This window comes from Ursus arctos, unplaced genomic scaffold (assembly GCF_023065955.2).
Source record: "Ursus arctos isolate Adak ecotype North America unplaced genomic scaffold, UrsArc2.0 scaffold_16, whole genome shotgun sequence".
In the NCBI taxonomy this organism is placed as follows: Eukaryota; Metazoa; Chordata; class Mammalia; order Carnivora; family Ursidae; genus Ursus; species Ursus arctos.
The window spans coordinates 43668531-43694468 of NW_026622830.1; the positions used below are offsets into that span (position 1 = coordinate 43668531).

A 25938-nucleotide genomic window follows, 5' to 3' on the forward strand; every position below is an offset into this window, starting at 1 on the left:
AAAACCTGGGGTTCAATGAGCCAACTAAAGGGAAGACTACTAAACAAGCAAACAAATGAAAAGGAGGGGCTGAGATGTATAATTAAAAGACAGAATAATTATGAAGCTAAAACACAGAAGTCGGTCATGGATGAAATATTCAGAAGACTAACACCACATGAAAAAATATTACCCAGCCTTAAAGAAGGATGATATATGCCTAATGTGATAATAGAGATATATCCAGAATCTTTTCTTAACTAAAAAGCAGAATGTGAGCACTTCTCACATGGAATTTCCTCCAGCTATAGAACTAAATTTTACATCAAAATCTCAGGCTCACAGAAAGCAGAACAGACCTCCTAGTGATCCATACTCCCTCCCAACAAAGTGAGCAGAAACCACAGTAGTGAAACAGGGCTGCCATAAGGGTAAATCTAGTATTACCACTGCTAGTGGCAAAAAGACTGAGAGTCCAGGATTAAAGTAGCACTCCTTGGTTCCTGGAAGAAACAAATGCACGTGTTGTCCTGGTGAACCTCCATCACTTCAGACATCCAGGTTTTCTGTAGATTAAGACCCATCAGCTAGGACACTCACAATCAATGATCACCAAACACCCAAAGAAATAAATCATCATGTACAAGAGTCTCAGAAAAAAACAAATATCAGACTTAGACCCTACCCCAAACCCTAAGGATTTCAGGTAATCAGAAAGAGAATTTAGAATTGTAATTTGTGACTATTTTAAAGGAATAAAAGATGGGAATCACAAAAGTGAGCAAGCAACAAGAGATTATTAGAAATTACAAGAAATGCTTGAAAAGAATTAACCTGAACTTTCAGAAGCAATAGCTATAATTGTTGAACTAAAATACTCAGTGGAAGTATTAAACAGCCAACTCCATATGAGTAGAGAGAACTATCGAACTGAATGAAAGACAGATCTGATGAATTACCCAGAATGTAGAAGAGGGCCAAGAAGAGTAGAAAATATGAAAGGAGACAAGAACATGGAAGGTAAAGTAAGAAGGCCTAAATGTATTTCTACTCAAAATTCCAGAAAAAAAGAGCTGAAAGAACAAAAAAGAGGCAATATTTGAAGAAATGATTATCAGGAATTTTCCAAAAACAATGGAAGAACAAGCATTCACAGATGCATGGCATATAGCATATACAAAAAGAACAAATGTATAAACTAAAAGAAAATGCCCATATAATATAATGCAGGAAGACTGAAGGACAAGGACAAAGAACAGCAAAGAACAACAACTAGACAGACTGGTCAGAAGAACTTTCAATAGCAACAATGAAAGACAAAAGATAGTAGAAAAATAGCCTTCAATAGAAGGTGGGACGAAGGGAGAAAGAAATAGGGGAACAACAGTAATTAAGATGTTATACTACTGTGTAGAGAGACAAAGTAACCAATGAGTCAAGATAAGTATATATGAGAGAAAGGTGTCATTTCAGATCAATGAAGGAAAAATGAATTCAATAAATGGGACCTAGGACAAGTGGTTATCCATGTGAAAAAAAATAAAATAAAATTAGATCCTACCTCACTCCATAAACAAGAATCAATTCCAGATGGATGAAAGACCTAAATGTGTAGAGCAAAACTGAAACACTTATATTCTTATGCTTGTAGAGTTGACATTTTAAGATTTTCATAAAACCTAACCATAAAAATGGTTAACAAAAGTACCAAAATTAAGAACTTCTGTTCATCAACAGACCTTGAGAGAGTGAAAAGTTAAGCCACACACTGGAAAAAGGTTATTTGTCAGAAATATAACCAAAATAGGATCAGTCTTCAGACTGTATAAAGAATTAGTAAAAATAAAAGAGAAAAAGACAAAAAAAAATCAATAGGAAAATGGCAAAGACATCACATGAAACACACATGGTCAATCGACATGTGGAAAGATTTTAAAGATTATTGGTAATCTGAGAAATGCAAAATAAAATGAGATCCCTTACTTTCACCCATCTGACTCATAAAAATTTTTAAATCTGACAATAGCAAGTGTTGATGTGGATGAATGGGAACTCTTAACACATTGCTGACAGAAATATAAGTGGTGTAATCACTTCGGAAAACATGCATTCTCTTGTAAAGAACATTCTTATACTTTATGTCTCATTAATTCCATTCCTAGTCACTATAAAGAAAATCTTAAACATGTAGATCTTGAAACAAATACAATAGTATACATAGCTGCATCTGTCATTAAAAACAAGTTGAAACAGCCTAAACGTCCATCAACAAGAGTATGGAAAAATAAATTGTGGCGTATTCACAGTGGATTGTCATACAGCAGAGAAAACAGGCTACATGCCACAGTGTTGATAAATCTTAAAAATACATAACTGAGTAAACAAAGCAATAATATCACTTTAATAAAATTTTAAAATAAGGAAAACTAGAAAATATATTGTTTGGAAATACATACACATAGAGCAAAACTACAGAGCAAAGAAAGGACAATATAAACACAAAGCCAACATAATGCTGCTCTCTGAGGGGACAAGGGAGGTACCTACAGGCCAAAGCTACAGCACTGGAAAAATTCTAGTTCTTAAACTGGGTGGTGGGTATGTAGGGATTTATCTGATTGTTGAAATATATGTATGAAATATACATATATCGTTGAAATATACATACACATATATACAAAATATACATACATACATAAACTGGTATATGCCATTTTAAAAAATAAAGACAGAAAAACTTAACACTGGTTATCTTCTAGGCAGGGAGGACTAGTGAGAGGCTTTCTCTGTTTATTTTGCACCTTCCTGTGATGTTTGAGTTTTCCATTAATAGATACTAAATATTTTCTTTTAAATGACTAAGCAGGAATTACCTGCATGCATGAGATATGGGCTACTTTTTAATTTTCTTCTTTATACTTTATATTTGGTCTAAAAAAACCAATAAATGCTATTTTACATTTTTCTAAAAAAGAAATCATAACTGATCTTTGTAAAAACTCACTTATGTAGCAACTCATGTCAGGTGGAGCATACTACCTAAAGCAGTTATCAGGAATAGGGAATCTGAATATGTTTGACAGGCAAGTATACCTGCTTAAAAATATAGAGTGCTATGTACAGGCCAGAAGGTAAATTCCATTTTCATGTTAATCTTTTTCTATTTTTGTAATTTTATACAAAAAGCAAGCAAGCCTTTAAGAGATCTCAATAATCAATCACCAATCGCCAATAACCAACAGCCAATAACCCATCTAAAGGGAGAAATGTTTTAAAAGAAGGTATTGCTGCCACTAATAAATTTATTTATTTTGCTAATAATTTATATGCTTGTTTTTAATAACAAACTGATACAGTCTGAAAATATCTTACTGTTATTCCTTCATGTTCTTTCTTCACGTGTCCTTTATTTTCTTGAATAGGCCTGGGCTCTGAAGAACTCCAAGTCTGTACACTTTCTACCTTTTGACCTAGGGATTTTGGGGAAAAATTTACAAAATAAAATTTCAGATGATAAAATTAGAAAAAGATCTTCATATACAAGTAATTAATCAAATTTAGATATCCTAAGATATGTATAAAACAGGAGTTACAGATCTGGCAAACTGGTAGCCTATGGGTCAAGTCTACTTTATAGAATCTTTGATCCACAGAGCACTTTTAAGAGAGTGGACTGAATGCTATTCACTGTAGCCAACAAGTCCGCTTAGCACATTATGTTAGCACAAGGGAGGGCAACAAGACCTCTCCTGGGGGCCTTCAGAAAGTGATCTCAGAGGAAAGCTACCTGAGTTGGCCAGGTAAGCTGAGAGGAAAATAGAGTAGTATGGTGGCTCAGTATTACTCAAGAATAAAGACCGGGGAGAGAAAGCAAAAATAACCAGTATCAGTAATAAAAAAGGGAATATCGCTACAAAGTCTATAAACATTCAGATGGGCTCATAAGAGGCCAATAAATTTGAAAAAAAAATACATCAATGGAACAAACTCCTAGAAAAACACATCTTAATCTGAATCAAAATAGGAAAAGGAAAATCTTAATAGTCTTAAGATGACTTATAAATTTGAATGGTATTTTAAAATCTTCCTAGAAGAAAACTTTAGGCAACTGGTGGATTCTACCAAATATTTCAGAGGGGAAAAAAAATCACAACAGTCTTACACAAAACCTTTTGGAGAACAGAAAATCTTTCAGATAATACATCTCTCAAGTTACTTCTTAATTGTATTTTCTTATTTCAAGATTTCTAAGAGGGAACACTTGCCTACTCTTTTGATGAGACTATGCGATATCTTGTTGATAAAGAAGGTGGTTTATTTCTTACTTAACCAATGAAACCAGAACTAAATGATAAGCACCCTCACTGGCACCAGCCACCACTGAAACATGCGCTTTCCCTGACAAACACGGTGTCCGCTGTTTACAAGTCTAGCCATCTGACTCTGCTTTCCACGCCCTGCTGTTGCTGAAAGGTGTCGCAGACACCGTGTAGATGCATGTTATCACAGGTTATTGTTTTCAACCTCAGCAGAGTCCCCAAGCTGCTAATAAACTTTCTCACAAGTCTGGCCAGCCCTCCATGCTCATGGTCAACTCTTATGGCTCCCCCCAACAGCCCTTTCCCACATGCCCCTGCCATGCCTCCCCCTAACTTTGCTGCTCTCCCTGAGCCTGTGGTGCAGCATTCTCTGCTTCCCACCTACTGCAGCCCCTCTGGACTTCTCTCCAGTCCTCAAACAGGCTACTCTTAAAAGACGTACACCTAACTATATATAATTTAGATAAATATATTAAACAGTAAAAATATTGCATTGCCAGAAGTGACATCCTTGCAATCAACCTAAAAAGGATACAATCAACTTAAAATAAATGAAGTAGGGTTAGAATAAATGTAGAATGCAATCCGGCGTTCTACATATAGAGCTCCTTCCCAGCCAGGATCTGCAGTCCTGTGTTAGGAACTACAGCTACTCCGTACCCTGAGGAGAATCTGAGCACAGTGGCTCAGTGACGTCCGGCGTGCTGCTGCTCCGCGAGATGTGCTGCTGCTCCGCCACCAGGCAGCCAGATTCGGCTGCAGGTGCATTTTCTGACTGCTGACATTCTTCCACTTCTGTGGGCATGAACACAAAAACATACGGAGATGTGTTTCAAGTTAAAAATAATTTCACCACTTGAACCAAATGATTTTAAAAATGTAGTTTTAGATACTTCCTCCCCCCAAAATTATACAGTAAGATAATGTGAATATACATTGTAAAGTTTTCTATACTTGTTAAGAGTAATACTCCACTGCAAGAATACATTTTAAGTAGGGCAAAGCATTTTGTTTTTCAAAGTGAAGGGAAAAAAAAGAGAAAAAGCTGCAGAAATGGTTGAGAACTGTAAAAGTCACTTGGAATTTCAGGCATGCCAAGGAATGAGAGAACAAGGAGATACACGGAATAGGTAATTTACATTTGAGGAGAGTAGAAAGTCACACACACATACCCCTCTCTAGGAAATGGGAATTTCAACTCTATTATTCCTTTTAACAGATAAATCCACAACTGTCCAAAATAAAATACTATAATTACTTAATAGCTTATACCACCAAATGTGATGTTGAATTAATTACTAAAGTACAAAAATGATCCACTGGTATTTTTAGAGAATCAATACATAAGTGCCATAAAATTTTAGAAAACTACAGATGAGTACTGACCACTGGATAATATCAGCTAGCATTATTACAAACTCTATTCTCCTAGAGAATGAGTTCTCTATTCTCTATGTGGCTCCAGACAGATCCCTCTAAAATAAAGAGCTGCCTGCACCATCACTGTACAGTCAAGCCCGTGCTCTTCACAGTGAATACAGGGATCCCCCTGGCCTTACCCCACAGATGTGACCCCCACTGGATCTCTCAGTCACTTCAGTCTCAAGCAATCGTAGCCCACCGGCACCTGCTGCTCTCTCCCTTCGGCTGTTCACTCCTCCATGCCAACCTCAGACCTGTTCCTGCCTGCCTTCCTGCCTCCCGTGCTGCCTGGACACCCCTCCTACAGGACTTGCCATGTGCTCCTGCATATGAACCCCACCAACGCAGCCCTCAGAAGACTCCACACTCACTCACAGAGCCATGAAACTTTGTCTATAGAGGTAGAACATATTTCCCAAAAATTTTAATTAGCTGAAGTTTCACTCCTTCTAAAAAGAGACAGATCAAATTCAGCCCGTATAATCTTACCTGGCAGTGTTACCCACTTCCTCCCCTGAAATGAGGTTGGGTGCTCATGTGCCACCCTCAGTCTAATCCTTTACTCTGAAGACAAGCCAAAGCGTTGGCTCTCCCTAATCAAGAAGCTGTATATGGGAAGATTCTAAATATAAGACACCGGACTTGAACAAAGGGTTGCTGCTTTATTTTTACTATTCAAATAAAAATTACATTTTAAAGTACACTTATACAAGTTATGAGACTTCAAAACGATGAAATTTGTGTGATGCTTCACTTATAATTCAGAGTACCAGGCCACAGTCTAAATTTAGACACTCACAGGAAGCTGAACTTAGGGCACAAGCAAACAAAGGCCAAGGTAGCAAGAACACACAGGCCGTCTTTTCCAGGTTGTCTTTGCCCTTCTCTTCTCTTGAATAGCCAAGAACTGTTTGTTTTCCCGCAGAGAGACACAAGACATGTGTACATATCTGTGATCTCCCCACACGTCCCCACAGACTAGGCCCTTTTCACAGGTCTGCAGCTAGGCTCTTTGGTATTAGGCAACAGAAGCCAGATGATACCATGGGACCAGCCCCTTCCGGTTGTCTTCATTCATCGTTTATTCTAATTATGCAAGACACCGAAACCTTCTGGGTAGTGTTTATACTTGTTAATGAACCTACTTGTTAATCTAATATCAGTAGAGGGAGCCCAAGAGCTTCCTAATTCTCTAAAAAATAATTGGCAAGTGCCAGTTTTTACAGACCGTGGGAAGAGCGGGTTTTATTCACTTAAACTTGATGCCAAAAACTGGTAGATGTTGATTTCTGGGCTAGGAGCAGAAAAACAAATAAGAGCAAGGCCAACACTAGCAGCATCTTTTTAAAGATAAAGAACATCGCCATCTGGTGGGATACAGGATGGCCACAACACCACGGCTTCCAAATTTGAGTGTCCCCCCTGGTCCTTAACACAACAGACGGGCGAAGAGCCTACCATCACCAGCTGGTGTGCCTTCCCAACAGACTGGCCTAATGCAGCTTTACAGTTTTGTTTTTGTAAAACTGTTGGTAGGGACTTCTCAGATGGAGCAAGTCCAAGCCCGCAGAAATCGCCGGAAGTGGTAAGGATGGGGGCATCCATGATGAGGGTGGGAAGGAAGAGGAGAATCACAATGTCAAATGTGCATTAGGGCTGCTGTGCTACTGGTGCGCTGAGCTACTCCTACAGTTGACTATTAAGTGATAGAGTGCAGAAAAATAAATTCTTATCTCACAATTAAAACCCAATTTCCTGATTTGCAAATGTATATTTCTTGGCTTTTTCTCACACTTTATGCTAAGTATATATTCAATATATGTCTTGCATAATGAACGAATGAATACCAAAAAATTTTCTTGATACTTTTTTTCTTTAAACAGTTCTTGAGCTCCCTCTGCTGGCTTTTTATATGTGTTAAAGAAAGCTGCTTGTTAAAGCTGCACCCATTTCACAGTGTTAGCTGGCGCAGTTGCTTTTCCATAACAAATTAAAACCATTTTAACCCTGCTATACAAACATCAAGATGCAGGATTACCTGATAATCAAAACAGAAATGAACAATCTAAGTTATATAAAAATTACATTACACGTTCTTGTAGATCTAATGGATTCTGTTTTGAGCATCACATAATTTGTTTGAATCACTTCAAAGAGCTAACTTCTATCTCAGGCTCACCAAATCATTCACTTTCTCTCAAGCGTTGCTAACCCAATAACCTGAATTTTAAAAGTACTAACCTTCTAGCTTCTTGATAGTGTAAGTTACACAACACTACTACTAAATCATTGCTTTCTAAAGCTCCATTCAAAACACCAGGAAAATGACCAAATTAGAATTACTTCATTTTTTTTTCCCACTGAGAGAAAAATCCACATGATTAAATTAAGTGTGTCTTTAGAAACTTCTATTTATTCCAGACGTCTGACTACTTTTCAAAGCAATTTCACTCATTCTTTAATTTAAGTCTTCCTTAATCAATCTTATTAAACAAAGTGAGACTTATTCTTCAATTACCAAAATTCTGGGTTCCATTTACCCCTCATACAGGATTGCAAAGGCAAAATTAATAGTGTAATTTCCTTTTAAAGCATGGTACACGATACCTACTTGACCCTATAAAAAGCAGAGGAGATGTAAGTCAACTCAACACTTGAGGTTTCTTATGAGGTCCAACTGTGAGCCAGCCCAAACCCTGACAAGCACTTCCTGATACTCAGGTACTACCTGAAAGCCTGAGAACCAAAGGCAGAAGCAGCTGAACGAGGCTTTCACTTAGGTACCACTGAGTCTCTTTTAGAATGAGGGAAGATCATTGATCCTCTAATTACTACTATTACAATGGTCCTAAAACAAAAATAAAATCTATCGTCTGCATGGCCTATAAGCAGTACAGATTGATAAATGTCCCAACATAAAAGCAGTTAAAATTGCAAAACAGCTGGAAAGAATTGTTCCCACAAAGGAGAAGGAGGAAAATCACCAAAACTGCAGTTCTACCTCCCACAAGTTTATGTAGCTATTCATATAAATGGAATACAGGTGGTTATTACTTTCCCAAAAGTCTGATGCCAAAAAAAAGAGTCATAAAGGGACTAGAATAAATATAATAGTGGCTGAAAGTAAGTAATTCTCCATTGTTTATATTATTTAAAGCAATTTCGGCATGTTGTATAGTCATATAGACTAGAAACAAAACAAGAAATGTTAACAAATGAAAACAAAATTAGCAATCATTTTTATAGTGAAAAACTTGTGGCCAGAAAGTCAGGGTTAATGTATCTGCATACTATGGATAAGTGGATATATATCTACCTATATCTATACTTAGCAACAGGTGATCAAGATATGCCAACAAACAAGGATTTAAATTGGAACACAAATTTAATACTCTAGTGTGCCAACCAGTGAGAATGTACAACCTAAGACAGGATTGATGTGCACTGCTCTTGGCCTAGTCTCTTGACAGGACAATCCCAAAGGAAAATGGCATCACCTTAATAGTAAAGAAAAAACTGCAACAGACTAAGGAGGAGCTCACTATCACAGTTGTCAGATGAAACACAGGGAATAGCAGATTGTTCTCAATACCACTATACTGCTAAGTCCCTTTACCCTTTGCGCTATAAAACCAGAAATAAGGACGGCAAAGGCAGGAAAATACTGATTCAGCACGTCCTGCTTCATTTCACTCCAAATCAGGGTCTCCCAACATCAGCACTATTGATATTTGGGGTCAGATAATTCTTCACGAGGGGGCTGTCTGCACAGCCACTGAGGCCGTTCTGCAGCATCCCACTAGATGCCAGGAGCGCTGCCCCAGCTGTGACTACATGTCTCTAGACACTGCCAAATGTTCCCTGGGGGGCAAAATCATCCCCAGTTGAGAACGACTGTTTTATTTATTTTTTATTTTTTTTTAAAGATTTTATTTATTTATTCGACAGAGATAGAGACAGCCAGCGAGAGAGGGAACACAAGCAGGGGGAGTGGGAGAGGAAGAAGCAGGCTCCTAGCGGAGGAGCCTGATGTGGGGCTCAATCCCATAACGCCGGGATCACGCCCTGAGCCGAAGGCAGACGCTTAACCGCTGTGCCACCCAGGCACCCCAAGAACGACTGTTTTAAACCATATTTAACTACTGTTGGAACTATGTACCTACTTATGGGAATCAAGAAACTGAGTAAACTAAAATATAACAGTGAATGAGAAAAAAGTTTCCAAAATGAGATTACGAACAGAAATAGGTTTCTTGTGAGAAAATATTCTGGACAAACTAGTAGAAAACTTTATGAAAGGGAACAATAAGGGGAAAAAATGGACTGTAAAAAAAAAAACAAACAACTTTCCACCATGAAAGAACTCCCTTTGGGGCATAGCAGCTGTATATCACCCAAATAGAAAGCAAACTACTTTAAACGCTTTATTGCTCATCTTTAGGCAGTAGAACTTTTTTGAAAACCAAATTATCAAGTAGTTAATGCTCATGAGTAATTTAACTGACCGATGACCTTTAACCATTCCTACTGTGTTTCACCTTTGGTATTTGCTAGAGAAAAGTATTTTCTAAGAAATGTACTCCTTAGTCTCAATAAAATGAACTTCTTCCCTCATATTCTGCTAATTAAATAATATGATATCTTACATACTCATCAGGGAAATTAAGATTTGATTCTGCTTTGCTATACCACAGTATGGCATGATTTAGTGCCACAGAAAGCCACAGGGAGGCTATCTCTGATACTAAATAAATACTCATCTATAATACCATCTTTCTGAAAATAAAAAGAACATGAAAACATGTCCCTCTTTAGCATGAAGATTCAGTTCATTATAGAATCATTGAAAAGTAACTGGACATGGGCTTAATTATTCACTGTAGAGAAAGTAGATCCATTGTTGAGGGGTCTGTGCCAAAAATCACCACTTTTGGTCCCTGTCTTAACAATCAAGAAAATACACTGTGTGCAAACCACATGTGGCTAAACTCAATTTTAATTGGCTTGAGCACAAGAACAATGTTTCCTTGTTTTGAAAATTAGCACTTTTTAGCATCTTTTTTTACTCGAATCTTAATAATCAGTGCGACTCTCCATAAACATTATTACTTTGTAGATGATTATGATTTATTAATTCCAAGGAGCTCTTGCCTACATGAATGTTCCTGTTTCTTCACTTTAGGGAGGCATAGCAAGCATTCGGACACCAACATGCTCAAAACTTCTGTTCTGCTGACATTATACAGAAGGCACGCTGAGGCAGTCATCTCTGTTAAAAACTATGGGCCACAAAATCCTGTATTATTCTTCACTGGGAAAGCAAAGGCCAGTGGTGTTAAAGAAATTCTTCTTGACTGATTGTTACTAAACATCTAACTACATAAAAACAATGATTAATATTCATTGAAAATAAATGCAAAGTGCAACGGCCAGGCACGCATGCATGGTGGGGGGTTAGGGGGGGCGCTTAACAAAGGAAGCAAGGCCCAGCGGCAAGCAGGAGAAGCCCGGGGACATTGACGGACACAAGAGACAGCATTACAGTACCTGACAGCCTGTGAGAGCAAGAGGAGTAAGAGAGACCAGGTAAGAGAGCGCTCACGGTGTGAAGGAGGAGCGGGACGCTTTTAGTGGCAGGCAAAGCCTCAGAAAGGTGGACACAGTTGCTGATAGACTGGCTTCGCTTAGCTTCCAGGAGAGATAAAGTAACAAATATGTCAGAAGCACATCAGGATCTTTCACTTTTTTTTTTTTTTTTTACTGCTATTTTTCTGGTCTTCCTTTCAATATTTAAAGGAGGTCATTTTATACTTTATAGAAAGTCAGTACAAGGCACAGTATTTAACCGCAGTCTCTAAATACAGCCAACCTTCAGCCATTCTCATGACGTGGGAGAATGCACGATTCACAAATAATCTCGTTTTAGAATGCTTTACACGTTTAGGCTTCCTTTTTTCCTCCTGTGTATCAGACTCACATTTGGATTGTTTATTTGGGTAGACATTATAATCCGTTTTCCCTTCCTAAAGGACACACATATGAAAAGACCATGGGGAGGGAGGGAAAAATCTAGCCTAAAATTAAAATTGCTCTATAAATAATAAATAATTCAAAAATTGGTTTACTGAGAGCTGACCGTATTCAAAAGCAAACCATGTAGTAAATTAAATGTCCTAAAACCTCAAAAACACATAAAAGTCAAGTTGAACATTAAAAGACTTGGTATTTAGAAAAAAAGGCAAAAATCTCCATAAAACCCGTCCTTTCATAACACATTTCATGCTGATTAAATCCATAATTTATTAGTATGAACTTTATGATGCTCTTAAGTTTTCAAAAGACTGCTAGTGAAATGACCATTTGAGAAAACCTATAAACACAAGAGAATACACCTCATATATGAAACTACCATCGGTAAGATCACTTTCATCCTTAAAACTAAATATAAAGGTTTACTTGCTATTCTATTATTTTTTAGGTGATTTTATTTCACATTATTGAAACAGAAATACAAATGAGAATGATATATTTGCAAAGAGTGAAACAAACTTTTTACTTCCTTGTGTCTCCCCAGGCCCCATCCTCTAGCTGTCAAATTCCCACTTCTAACTTCCACATCTAAAGGACTGTCTGCAATGTGATTACAGTACACTTCACAAATGGGTGAGATAATATTTAAGGGAAAATGACTTCCATGCGAATGTCAAACTGACTTACTTCAAATTTCCTAAAAGATGTGTTCATCTCTCAATGTCAGAGGTGTTTAAAAGAGCCTTCCCTTTATAAATGAAATGATTGTACATTTTTCCAAAACTGATCACTAGATATTTTAGAAATAATAAAACTTAGAATAATTTTTTGCATGGAAATTGACTTGCTTTAATCACTCATTTTAGACACCTAAAATTTTAGCATCATTCACACTCAGGAACAAAGTTTTCCTTTATAATTCTTTAAGACTCTCCTTGTCGGTTCCTTTTAAGTTGCAAAGTAGTTGATTCTTTGTTAAATTAATCGTCATTTCCCTACTCTGCAATTGATTATTTTATTATTTTCGTCTTACCACCATCACTGACATTTTCTCAATCTAAGTGTAGTCTGTGAGGCAAATTATAATATAATAATCTTAAATTATTGTTGTATTGGGATCAGGGAAAAAAAAGTCACTTTCAAATGGGTCTTCCATAAAAAGCACTTTAATGTTAAATAAAAGTGGCAAAAACTAACTTTGTGAGCTGCTGTTCTGTCATTAAAAGGTGGTCTCCACACAAATAAAAATCTACCATGAAAGTACTCTGGGCCTTTTTTAAAAGATGGAAAGGCAAATTTATTACACAATGTAAAAATAACAGAACTGAGTAAAACCAGTTTATTTATATAGTGACTATTAGTCTATATAAATTAATTTTATAAAACATCATGATATAATAAAATCTTCAGAGACTGTTGTTTTCACAGGCAACTAAAAAGATAAATGTATAAAGTAAAATAGGAAATACATGGGGCACCAGAGAAGCATGTGACTCTTGATCTCAGGGCTGTGTGGGTTTGAGCCCCACCTTGGGTATAGAGATTACTAAGAAATAAAATCTTGTAAAAAAAAAAAATAAAAAAAGGAAATACATATGTGTGTACAAAATACATAAAGGAATAGATCCATCCAATGCAATAGCTCTTATCCCATTATCTTTTAAAGGTTATGTCTCCAAGTGTTTTTAATTTAATTAAGCCTCGAAAGGCCAGGTTTATGACTTTAAAGTGACATAGTCTAAAATAACTTTAATGTGATTTTGTAAAAGTTCTTATTGCTGCAATACCATGGCTTTTCAGACACCTGAGAACACTGATGAACAGAAGCTCAATGGCATAAATACACCGAGGATTATCAAGAACAATACTGGTGCCACTATCGTATTGTTGGTCTGAAACACCTGTTGAAAAACTAAAATACGATCTCTTCTATGGCTGTGTTTTGGCCAAGCAGGGGAAAAAAGAGCATGCAATATACCATGGTTTGCTGCTCATTAAAATGTGAAAGTAGAGTTTTATAAAGTGTTTTGAATGATCACTTTTATTATCATTACAATTCTAGGGCACTGAGGGGTATCAGGGAGTCAGGGCAGCTGAGGCATGATGATGCCACTTTGTCACAAACTTCTGCTCTGATCCAAAGATGGAAGAAAGGAGTTTTTAGGAGTTGGGACAAGAATGGAAATCTTTGAGTAGGCCTTCCCCAAAGTTGCCTGTTAACAGGAACTGAGTCTCTCCTCAGGGGAGAGGATGAAGGAACGCAGGAGAAGTAGAACAGGAGGTGAATATAAATAAGGTAGTAATTACCAACAAATGTTATGGCAAAGAGCATTAGACAGTTAGGGCTAAGGTACAATATATTTTCATAAAGACTCCAAAAGGATTCTAAGCCATCTGTATGAAGCCTTTACTATGCACTATAAAATACGCTGAGTGTAAATGACTCTGGTTTATGACCAGAGGATCTTGTGACTTTCTGCAGTCAATATGCTGAATATTGATTATAACAGCATGGAATTACTGATGTGAAAAACCACAGGAAACTCAGATAAATTTGTTTTAAATGTAGTTACAGCGTCAAAGTCACTGGGGGGAAGGGTCTTTATTTGTTCTTATTTAATACTGGATATAAGCTTACTTTTTAAAGATTTCTCTTTTGGGTTTAAAAGTAGAGTGTAGCAAAAAAGTCCAAAAAACTGGGGGTTCTTGGTCAAGTTCTTATTAGTTCTAACAGGCTAGAAGGACAACAGCTCCAGGCATGTAAAGCTCCATTCCCCAAAAGAAGCAAGGCACTTCAATATCCCCCTCCAGTCCTGCAAACTACGTGCATTATTCTCTTTTTCTGTGTTGGAACAGCGCCACACTAAGATTAACGCTGCTCAACAACAGTAATGCAGCTGTGCGATTACTGAGAATCTATTTGCTTCAGGCTTTAAACAAAATATCTATTTTCTCTCTTTTGCACATATATCTCAGTAGTGACAGCTCAAGTTCTTTTTCACAATGAACGATTCAGAAATAAGTATCAAAAACAGATTTGAAGAGAACAGAAGAGACAATTAAAAGATACGGAAACATCCCACTTAATAAAAGGCCATGTATTTATGTTCTGAGTCGAATTTTAAAGCTTTTAAAACATTTTATTCCTACAAATCCATCTTAGATAGCAACAGACCTTAGAGAAACACTTAAATAAACGTTTACCAGTTGCTTTCTGGCGAACAATATTTCTTGCTTTCTCAGCTCCCGGTGCCCCAGATGTGGTGGCGCTTCTCGATCGCATTGGCTCGGCCACATCCGGGTGGCTCCGCCAGCTGAGAGAAAAGGACCTCCCCACAGTGGCTCCTTTCGGAGAATCTAGAACACAGCCTGATAAAGGATAAGACAAGAAAAATAATCTAAAGGCTGACTTCATTATCATTCATTGCACAGCCTGTGTTACTCAGCAAATTTCATAAATCCAACTGTGTATAATCGGCAGCTTCTCTTGTTGCAAAATTAGGTACCACTTCTCTGCTTTCCTCTCATAGAGCTCTGGTCAAGTATTTCAAACGAGTGGTCAAGGATCCAAGAGATATACAGGAGAAAAGAGAATGAGACAGAGATTTCTGCACAAGTAATGTGCTGGCGGCTGCCACCTATGGGTCGTTTTCACACCCAGGTTCCTGAGAGTATATTTTGTTTCCACAAATCCAGTGCTTAGAAGGCAAGTATTTCTATAATGAACATTTAAATACATTTTTAGAATAAAGCAATATAATAGATAAATCGGAAATATTTGCCATAGTCATTAATTACATAATTGAATTCATTCTGTATCATTCCATAAACAGTGTTTTTCAGATTGTTTACCTTCCTATAAATAAATACAGCCACTCACAGACTGCAGCGAAGATATTATAAGAATCAGTCCCATTAATGACATGTTTATATGGTTAAGTAATCACCATAATTGGTTCACACCTCCCCACATCCACATCCTCTGTGGGCCTCTCCCACAATGACCCTGGGCTTCATCACATGACTTACTTTGTTACCAAAATGAGCAAGCAGAGATTTGAAATGCATTTGAAAATCTGGGCTTGCCCTGTTGCTGCTCCTGGAAACCTAAAACCTCACCAAAAAAGCCTGAGCTGGCCTGCTGGGCAATAAAAGGTATATGGCCACGTCCCCCCATCACTGCCCCAGCTGACAGCTGGCCAACCCTAGAGCTGCCTGGCTGATTATCTGATAGCCTAGCTGACTGCAAACACAGGAGTGAATCCAGCAGAACTGCCCAACTGTGTCCAACCCAAACTGTCACTCATAAAAACATGATTTAAACAACTGGCTGTTCCTTTAAGTCACTATGTTTTGGGGTGATCTGTCACACAGGAAAAGCTGATACAGTCTATAATAAGGCTATTGTTGAGGCTATAGTCTACCCAAAGCAAGCAATGTATACTTTATGCATCTTTGGAGAGGAAACTCCTCTCAAGTTTTAGGACCAGGAAAAGCTACGTATCACCTAAGCTGTCGATTTTCCCCTTTTGTAATCTGTGATCCTCTGCTGTAACCCTGTGAAGATCAGAGTCAAATCTAAGCTTGCTCCCGTTCTCCCTCCCTAGCAAGCATAGGGGGCTCTCTGGCATGCATTCTGGCATCTTAACCACTCCGGCAACTCCACTCCCTTTAAATTTGCCCCAGTGTCCTTACCCATTTTATCTATTGTATTATAGGTACTTCTATGAACTGCCTCAAAATCTTTGCACAATAAATTGAAGTACAAGTGAATTAATCCCAAGACTGTGTCACAGCATTAAAACAGTAATGAAGACAAATTGTTGTCCCCAGTAGAAACCACCACTGATGTTTTCCACCTTGATCTGACTCGAGGTCTCAAAACAACTTTTACCCAGAAACACAACACAAGCCAAAATGACACCCATCTGAAACACTCAGAATTTTTCCACCTTTCCTAAGCAGGCACTGGAATATGACTTTCTAGTGTGGTGCCTGGAGCTGGACTTGCCCAGCTTTGATTTCTGGCTTTCCCACTTCTCAGCTAGGTACCTTGAGTGAGTCCATCACCATGGACTCTCTGTACTTCAGTTTCTGTCTGTGATACCTGGATAGTAACTCAGAAGTTACCAAGAGGGTGAAGAGAGAGAATACATACAAGCACGAGCCATTATTATTATTATTATTGCTACTACTGCTACTCCCCTTCATCTTCTTTCTTCCTCCACAGCCCCTTCATAAATTCATCATCCTTACTATGAGGACAGAGTGCTATGAAACACCATCCGATACACCATTAAAAAGACACGGCCTGTATGGTTTATTCCAAAATTCCGTGCATTAATTGCCTATATGTATAGACATACTCCGCCTCCATCTCAGACATCTGGTATTACTCTGTAAGAGTAGAAGTACCTTTGCCTCGCTGCTTCTTTTCCTTTTGTTCACTTAATTTGTCCAGAGGTAGGTTTGTCATCTCAACTCCATAAACAGTTCTCGCCAGCACTGCTGTCAAGGAGTCCATGATGTTGGCCCACTCGTTTATGAGTTCTTCCCATTCCGTGAGGGAGGACAGCACACCAAGGAAGTCATCCCAGAGCTCTCGAGAAATGTACACACACAGGTTTGCTCGGATCCACGCCACCATGAGCGTCTAAAACCAACGAGCCAACAAGAGAACTGAATCACCCTCATTTGGAAGAAGAATGATTTTTAACAAAACATTTTAAATTACTAGGAATAAAATGAACTTTAAAATAAAAAGCACTTGATCTTGTTTTTCTTTTAGTGTCTTAAAATTTATTTGATTAACTGTAACCAGGATCTGAGCTATGGAGAAATCACCTATTATCATGAACAAAGTTACTGATTCAAAATCCTCTGGTGTCTGCGGCTAGTCCTGGCTGTAATTGGGGAGAAGACAAAACTCTCAGTACAACAACTATTCTACTTCTTGAGACAGCTCTCTCTCTCACTCTACAGTGGCTGCTTCTAGCCTCCTCTTCAATCTGTAAATCTCCAGCCCCATTGATTCCTCCCTGCTTTTTAACAGATGAACCCACTGCAGACCTCATAGAAAACAGAACCCATTAAACAAGAATGCCCTCAAACTTTACCCACAAGTCACAGTGTTTGTCCAGCTTCTCCTCTATCTGCAGGCTGTAAGTGAAGAGGGGCTCCCGCTCTTCTAGGCTTGTTCCCATCTATGCTCTGAACCTCCTCCTCAGTCTTTGTGTTTCCATTACCCCTGCCTCTCCTTTTTCTCCAGTCTCTCCTACTTTGCCAGCTCCTCCCCATCAGTATTTAAACATGCTCCAAGTCTACCTCATCTTAAAAACAAAAAACAAACAAAAAAGTTCCCTTGAGCCCAGAGTCCCCCCTATAGCTAGAACTGCTAAAGCCAAATTTCTTGAAAGAATGTTCCACACTCACTGCATGTGCACCTCCTCATTTCCTAGTCTATCTGCGTACTAGAGAGCTCTACTTGCATGTTCTGCAGGCACCTGTTAATACAGCAGAAGAGTAAAAAGAATTCAAAGCTTCCACTGAGATTCTTCCAGTTTCTCGACCTGGTCTCTCCTGCTCCTGGCCTTTGCATGTAGTCTTCCTTCCTCTCTTCCCTTCTTTTTTGCCTCTTTAAATCCACTCTTCGGGTCACAATGTGGACATTACTTCCTCCAAGGTGTCTCTGACTGCAACCCCATCAAGCCTCCGGTAAGTAGCCACCATTCCCACAGTTGTCTTCATTTCCCTATCAGAGCACTTTCCTTAAGAGTCTATTCACTTCTCTGTGTCCCTCCTCTAGCCTTATGGTCCCTGGCACTATAAGTGGTCACATGGGCAACCCTACCAGACAATTATGCATATACTCGGGATATTTCCTTACCTTGAAATGGCCTAGTTCCTTACCTTCGCCAAAATGTTCCACATCCTTTAAAATTCAAATCAAATATACCTGCCTTGAAAGAAGTGCCAAGTCTATCTCAGGTGTACCCCAAAGGCTTTCCTAATCTTACTAGAATAAGTTATATATAACTAGAATAGTTACAGCCAAAGTCTGTTTAACTTCCCTGATCTAAGTTGTTAGAGCTAAATGTGCTCCGTAAGGTGTCAACCTGCAAATATTTCTGCCCACCCCAGATGCAAACAGACTCCCACAGTCAATGGAAGTTGTCCTATGCATGGGATAGGGGCGAATTGGCTTTTTAATTACAAGAGAAATTTTTCTTTAACATACACATAGGAAAACTTGGAGAAATAGGAAACAGCTTGTAATTAGGCAGGTCTGTTCTGACCACTTGAAAAATCATATTTGAAGTGACCCTTACGCAATGTACCTGTTCTCTATGTTCAATTCAAATTTACCACACTTTTCAAAAGGGTAAAAATGTGAAAGTTGAGCTAAAATCATTAAATATATTGAAAAGAAGGTTTTAAATATTCATACTAAGATGGAAGAATGCCAAAGAACAATGCAAAAGGAAAAGCTAAAATAATTTTGTCATTTATTATTACTAAGACCTTATTACATATATTTATTATGACTAAAAGGCCATCTTCTGTTTATTCCATTTTACACTCCTGTTTTCAAAATGAGTTTGAGGGCATGACCATAAAGTGCATATACACAATAAAACTTAATATTAAAGAGTAGGTCAAAGAGAATCTCGGCAGAGTAAGAGAAGAAAGGAGAGACTGGCAATGCTACCAGCGCTCAGCCTCAGGTCTGGTTACAGCACGTGCTTCAGGTTAAAAGCAGAGTTTTCATGTGGTAGAAGATGCCCTGTGCTGGGAATCTTGCACTGGCTTCACTTTATTGACTAATTATAAAACAAGGACTGAACACAGTCTTCTTGCAGGTTATTAAATTCATCTTAGCAAATCTCACAAATATGTGCACAGAGCTGGCGAATCATCGTCATCATCAATCACAGCTAACAAGACCTGAACCCAGAGCAAAACTGTGCCTCCTCCTGAGCGGGGGAGGGGTGGCACATCTGTGCGCAAAGGCAGGCTGCTCTCTCAGCAGGTTACCCTTGTCTAGGAGGAGGGAAACAGACAGCCCCAGACTCGGGGGTTCTGTCACTAACTTGATTTGTGAGCTGGGCTAGTTACTTGGCTTTTCTGGAGTCATTCCTGGTCAAAAGTAAAAAGCTGAATAAGAACACCTCCAACGTTCCTCCGGCACTGAAATTCATGTTTTATCAAATACATCTTGGCAAACAAGCTGTATAAAAAAAAATCTGTTAGTAAACCACTCCTTTTCTTACATCCCTTTCCTAACCAACCACTTGCTGCATTCCTCTACTCTTCACACTTAGGGGACTATATAATTGTAAGTACTGTTACTAGAAGGACCATAGTCCAGGTTTCCTGATATACTTTCAGAGCTTCAAGCATAAGGTCCTATTTAGCACTGATAACAGATTAAAACATCACTTATGGGAAACGTTATTATCTGGTACATATCTAAATAAAATCCAACTATCATTTAAAGAAAATTTGGTAACCCAAGTTATCTTATCTACTGAAAGAAACTAAACACTAGAGGAAACATTCAAAAAAGATAAAAGGACAATGGCAACACAAAATTCCCTTTAATAGTTTCCTTTTTGTTTTTATAATTTTTATTTTGTTATATTAGTCACCATACAGTACATCCCCAGTTTTTGATGCCATGTTTAATAGTTGCCTTATTCAAATTTTTAAAAATCAAGCATCTGGCAATTGTAGACAGTCTACATGAACAAACAATAATTTGATTGCATGTTTAATTTTAGTATGGAATTAAGATGACGCCCACTTGATTGCCTGGCAGAGCTGTCCAGACCTTTCACATTTTTCTCCCTGCCTTGGATCCCACAAAAGGGCTTGATAGGTCAACGGATGATCATAAAACCCAGATGAACCCACTCTGTTTCTTATGACAAGCCTGCAAAGTCAGAAGGAATTTTTTCCTGATTGTGACAGATTAGGGAAGAGACTCAGGAAGGTGAACTGATTTGCTCAAAGCCACACAGCCAGGAAGTACCAGAGCTGAGATCAGAACTCAGAATTTGTCTACCTCCAAAAAACTCATCCGCTCTCCACTATTTTATGTTGCTTCTTAATTTAAGCAGTCTTTTTGATCCATCTAACCACTGCCAAAATAATGATGATATCAAAATCATTAATAATCCTGGACTTAAAACTAATTTTCAAGATCTGATAAGATTCTCCAAGAACAAGGGGGACTTTTCTCCCAAACCAAAACTAATCAAACACATCAAAAAATACAACTTCACAATAGATTCTTGCTTAATTCAGTGACAAGTTCTTGCTCCAATTCCAATACATCTCATAGATGCAGGGCCAGACAACTGGTGAGGAATGAGACCCATGCACCCACTAGCCGACGCCTGGCTTCAGCCCACTTCACTTGGCAGCCCCAGTCCCATCAGGGCTGGGAGACTGAGAAGGTGCCGACAGTGAAACTCTCCAGGAGAGTCAGAGCCAAGTGAGCAGAGTGTCTGTACTCCTCTGGGGGGGAAGCAAAGCAAGTGGTCAGTATCACCCTTGAGGAAAGGGTGGACGAACACAAACAAAATGATGTGTAGACCACTTCGTGTATCTAATAACCAGGCAAGGCAATCAGAGTTAAGAGTGATTATACTATTCAGGAGGCAAGTGAGTACATGCCAATTATTTCTGTAGCCTCTCATATATTTTTCATCAAGCCAAGATCATTCGATCATATTAAATTATTAAAATTAATATGAACAGCTGGGTTCTCTTGTGTTACAATGGGAATATACAACCTTATTTAAAGAATTAGTTTTTCTTTGTGTCACCTGTTTCCTACCTGTATTCTAGATATGCTCTTAGTATATATCCTCCAAAATCACCTTCAAGTCAACAGAGGGGGGAAGTTGACCTCTCTTCCCTACAACCATTATTTCCAGCTCATCATCCACCATACTATCTTCCACCAAATTACTCAAAGCAGGCCCATCTATTGTACTCATGTCTCTATTTCTATGGAATGTCAAACTTTTCCAGAGTACTTTCACACTGTTCTCTTTCAGAAATGCTTCATAAATTCTGTGCATCCCATAAATACTAGTGCTTTCTAGAGCAATGCTACAATAGGCTACCACGCTCAGGACCCTTTAAAACTCCTACTTCCTATTCAGTCAGTTCATCATCTGCTTCCTCTTCTCTTCCCCTCAGGGTGATGTCAGACTACTCGGGTTCTTGACCCTTCCCACCATGTGAGATGTAAGAGACACGGCCATCTCCTTGACTCTCTGCTCCCACCTAAGGCCAGTCCAGTCCCGCTCACCTTATCCAGGACTTCACTTCTTTAGTTCTCCTCTCTCTCCCCCAGGCTGTCTTCATTGGACCCTACTCACTGCAAGCAAACAGACTTCAAAACCACCCACCTTAAACTCTAGCTTCCATGCATGTTGCCCAATCAGCTAGCTCCTACTTTTGTCCTCCCTTCAACCTCTGAAAAGCCTTAACTATACTTGCTACCTCTATTGCCCAGCTCTCATTTTCTCCTCCATCCACTCCAAGTGGTCCTCATTCCCCTAGAATACTCTCAACCAATGACATCTTGTCAAAGCCAGTGTCAACTGGACGTTTTCCTCTTCCCCAATCCTTGTCTCCAGGTGTCTAGACACATGGTCCTCTAATTTCCCTCACAGCTTCCTGGTCACCCTTTCTCAGCATCTCTGGATGGTTCCTCTCCTCCAATAACGATGGAGATGGCCCTCTCCTCTTTAGGACACAAAACCGCTCCATGGTGATCCCATCCAGTCCTGTGGCTTCAAACACATAGCCCAACATACTAATGACTCTTACAGTTTTATTTCTAGCCTAAACCGCTCCCTAACCTTAAACCCCATTCCCATGCTTCCATTTACCTTTTACTTCCTCAAATCTACCTGGCCCTTCACCAAGGACATCAGCTCTTGTTTTCTTCCTAATTTCTACCAACCTGAAGCAAATCAAAAGAGGAAGTAAATGGCAGACAGGTGGGAAGGCCTAAAAGAAGCCAAGCACTACCTGTAAAGAACAGATTACAACCTTTAAGAGCTAAAAAAGAAAATTTACAATGAAATTTCTAGAAATTTAGAGTTCAATTTTACTCTTAAAATTCTCAATGATTAAAACTATTTTGCTGTAAATTCTGATTCATTTCTTGCATTTGCAGTGTTTTAATAAAAGAGACTTACCCTAAACAGTAACCCTGCCAAGCTCTGGGCAAACAAGTCCTTTATTTGTTTATCCTTTGGCTTCTGCATGACAGCTTCTGTTATCCTGAGTAGTATTTGCAACATCTGTTCCCTGAGCCACCCAAAATAGAAACTCACATTATTAATCACATTTCCAAAGCACTTTAATTTATAGGTACAAGAAATTCTAAGAATTCTGCAACAATGATAATCATGTATTACTCAAAAATATTAATAATCTGAATGCCAATTACATAATGAATACCATATTTTATCAAAATAAACCACCTAATGCTACAAAAGTTCTAAAAATATGTGACTTACACCCACATCAATAGGCAGGATAAAACAAGTATCATCCTAGTCTAATTTTATCCCCCTCCAATAGGGAGGAAAGACTGTATCTCCAATTATACCAGTCCCTTCAAGGTGCTCAGTGAATAGTTGTGCCCATTTGAACTTTTGCAGCATCCTTTCATTTTCCCATCCATTATTTTACTTAACCTGTGAGGTCTCCCCATCTACCTTTACGGTAGGAAATAAAACGGACATTCTGGTTCTAATTCTGGGGAGATACACAGTCAGTATCATACTATGACTGAACTCCAGAGGAACTCAGGTAGAGGGGTGTGGAAAGGTCATTTTTGGTCACTCTGAGGCACGGAGTTTTATGCCTGGAAGGTGCTAGGTCTGCAAGAGGGCACTGAAGACACAAAATAACACTGCTAATTATGTTAATAGTAATAAGTTCTTCAGAACAGCCAAAGGGCATTTTTCTTTTTCACAGCTAAGTTACATTCTTCATACCAGAGTGTTTGCTTACTTTTCCTTTTCTTGAATTCCATGCAAACAAAGAACACATATCTTTTGTATATAAGGGAGGTCTGTTTGTTTTGAGGGGAATCACACCTTTTAACTTCTCCTTCAAGGCCATATCCACTAACAATTCATTCATCTTTACAACTTTCTTCTTGGCCTACATGCTCGTTAATGATACGATCGGGAACTGGACAAAGTCATCCAGTCCGGGTCAGATGATGAGATCTCCAAGTCACAGTTCCTTTATACTTCTCTCCTACTTCCACATATTGAGAGAGTATTTTCTCATTAACATAATGTGGAATCTCATTAAACTCATGGTACAATGACCTCTACAAATAGGGTTTCCTGCCTTATTTGTAGCTGACCCCATTTGATTTTCATCCCAGGGTTATCTGTTGGCAACATTTGGAACTTTGTTCTAGTTGTTTGCTTATGCTGTACACTGTCTATGGATTCTGGAAGCATGGAATAAGAAGAGCTCTCAAGTCATAGGAGATGTGGGTGCATGTGTCTGGAGCGGATGGCTTAGAGGAGGACGAGGGAAGAAATGGCACAGAGCTGGGGAGAGCATGTCCCTCACCATTTTCAGGATACCCAGGCCCCTGTCACAGGCCTCAGCATCACTACTGCCTGCTCACATTTATGTGATGCTTAAGACAACAAAAAACAATCCTTTCCACAAGAATGGTTAATACTCATTTTATGAACATGATGAGAAAAAAAACATAATAAATTTCACATAAAACCTCAGTTTTGGGAACTGCTATCAAAAAATGCAAACTTGGGGGTACCTGGGTGACTCAGTCGGTTGAGCATCTGACTCTTGGTTTCAGCTCCAGTCATGATGTCAGGGTCGTGGGGTCGAGTCCTGCATTGGGCTCTACACTCAGGAGGGAGTCTACTTGAGATTCTCTCTCTCTCCCACTCTGCCCATCCCCCTGCTCATATATTCTCTCTCTCTCTCGCTCTCTGAAGTAAGTAAATAAATAAATAAATCTTTTTAAAAAACGTAAACCTGACCAAAGCAATGATTGACAAAGACACAGGGTTAATTTAATTTCTGAACCTATGAAAGTTTACCAAGCCATGAAACTCCCACACAGAGTCTTCTGGAAGAAAATGAGGGTAAAAAAATCATCTCCAGTGTGGAAAAGTCTTTCCTAACAGTGTTGACTCCAGCTTGTTTCTTTGTATTTTGTGAAACACTGACTTTGGTCCCTACTCCTCCTCCTCAAAAAAAAACCCAAAAAAACAAAAAAAAAACTGCTCCAAGAGTGTACAACTTCCATGGGAACATGGGAAATTATGCATGTGTGCTGTCCCTGCACTGAGGTTTCCTGCTTTACTACTGACCTTGTCCCCAACTCCTCACAGAGGCAGTACTGTTAACCATTCACACAACAGGGCTGCTCACTATTTCAGGGCTGCTTCTTACACTTCCTTGGGTACAGCCCTAGTCTAAACTGCCATCAGCTATGGCCCCGGACTTTGTATACTGCCCCCTCTCCCCCACACTCTCTCTCCTCCAGAGGAAGGCAGAGAAATCTTCTGGAAACATAAACTGGATTGTGCTATACTCTTGCGCACACACAAAGGAGTAGCCAGTGTCTCTCCCATGGTCTGCAAGGCCCCACTCAACCTGGCTCTGGTTGGCCCCTGCCACATCCCCTCCCACCCTCCCTCTCCTTCTGTCTGCTCCACTGCACTGGCCTGGAACATACCACACTTGCTACTTGCTGTTCCTTCTATGGGAGGCTCTATGCTCAGACCTCTCCCTGGCCTCTCCCTCCTTGTCCTCAGGGTGCTGCTCACAAAGGTCTTCCTGAACACCTGTAGAAAAACACTCCTTCCCTCTCCACTCTGTCCCCTTCCCCAGCTTCACTGTGCTTACACCACTGAAACTGTTGCGTTCATTCTGTCTCTCAGTCTATGAGGACGGAAACCTCATGAGGGCAGGAACTGTGTCTAGTTCACCTTCTATTCTCACAGCAGAAGCTTAGTAGTTATGTACTGAAGAAGAGAGAAAGGGAATTCAGGGACTGTCCAACACTAAAATGCATGGGAAATTCTGCTGGGAAACAGCCCGCACCCTTTTCTATGTGTTACTGTTTTTTGGTATTTTCAGCTATTTCTATATGTTGCTTTTT

General features: G+C 39.0%; 1 protein-coding gene across 10 annotated transcripts in view; it reads right to left on the bottom strand.

The window, feature by feature from the left end:
- RALGAPA2 (Ral GTPase activating protein catalytic subunit alpha 2) overlaps positions 1-25938 on the bottom strand; it is a 305650-nt gene that overhangs the window by 184245 nt on the left and 95467 nt on the right. For 5 of the 10 annotated variants that reach the window (XM_057312700.1, XM_057312699.1, XM_057312696.1 and 2 more), the window contains 6 exons: positions 22970-23081; positions 17166-17403; positions 14955-15119; positions 11268-11408; positions 4959-5093; positions 3352-3449 (listed from right to left, as the gene is read on the bottom strand). In XM_057312700.1, coding sequence (XP_057168683.1) covers positions 3352-3449; positions 4959-5093; positions 11268-11408; positions 14955-15119; positions 17166-17403; positions 22970-23081 — 889 coding nt within the window. The remainder of the gene's footprint in view (positions 1-3351; positions 3450-4958; positions 5094-11267; positions 11409-14954; positions 15120-17165; positions 17404-22969; positions 23082-25938) is intronic. The other 5 variants (XM_057312702.1, XM_057312701.1, XM_057312697.1 and 2 more) reach the window with 1 other exon arrangement.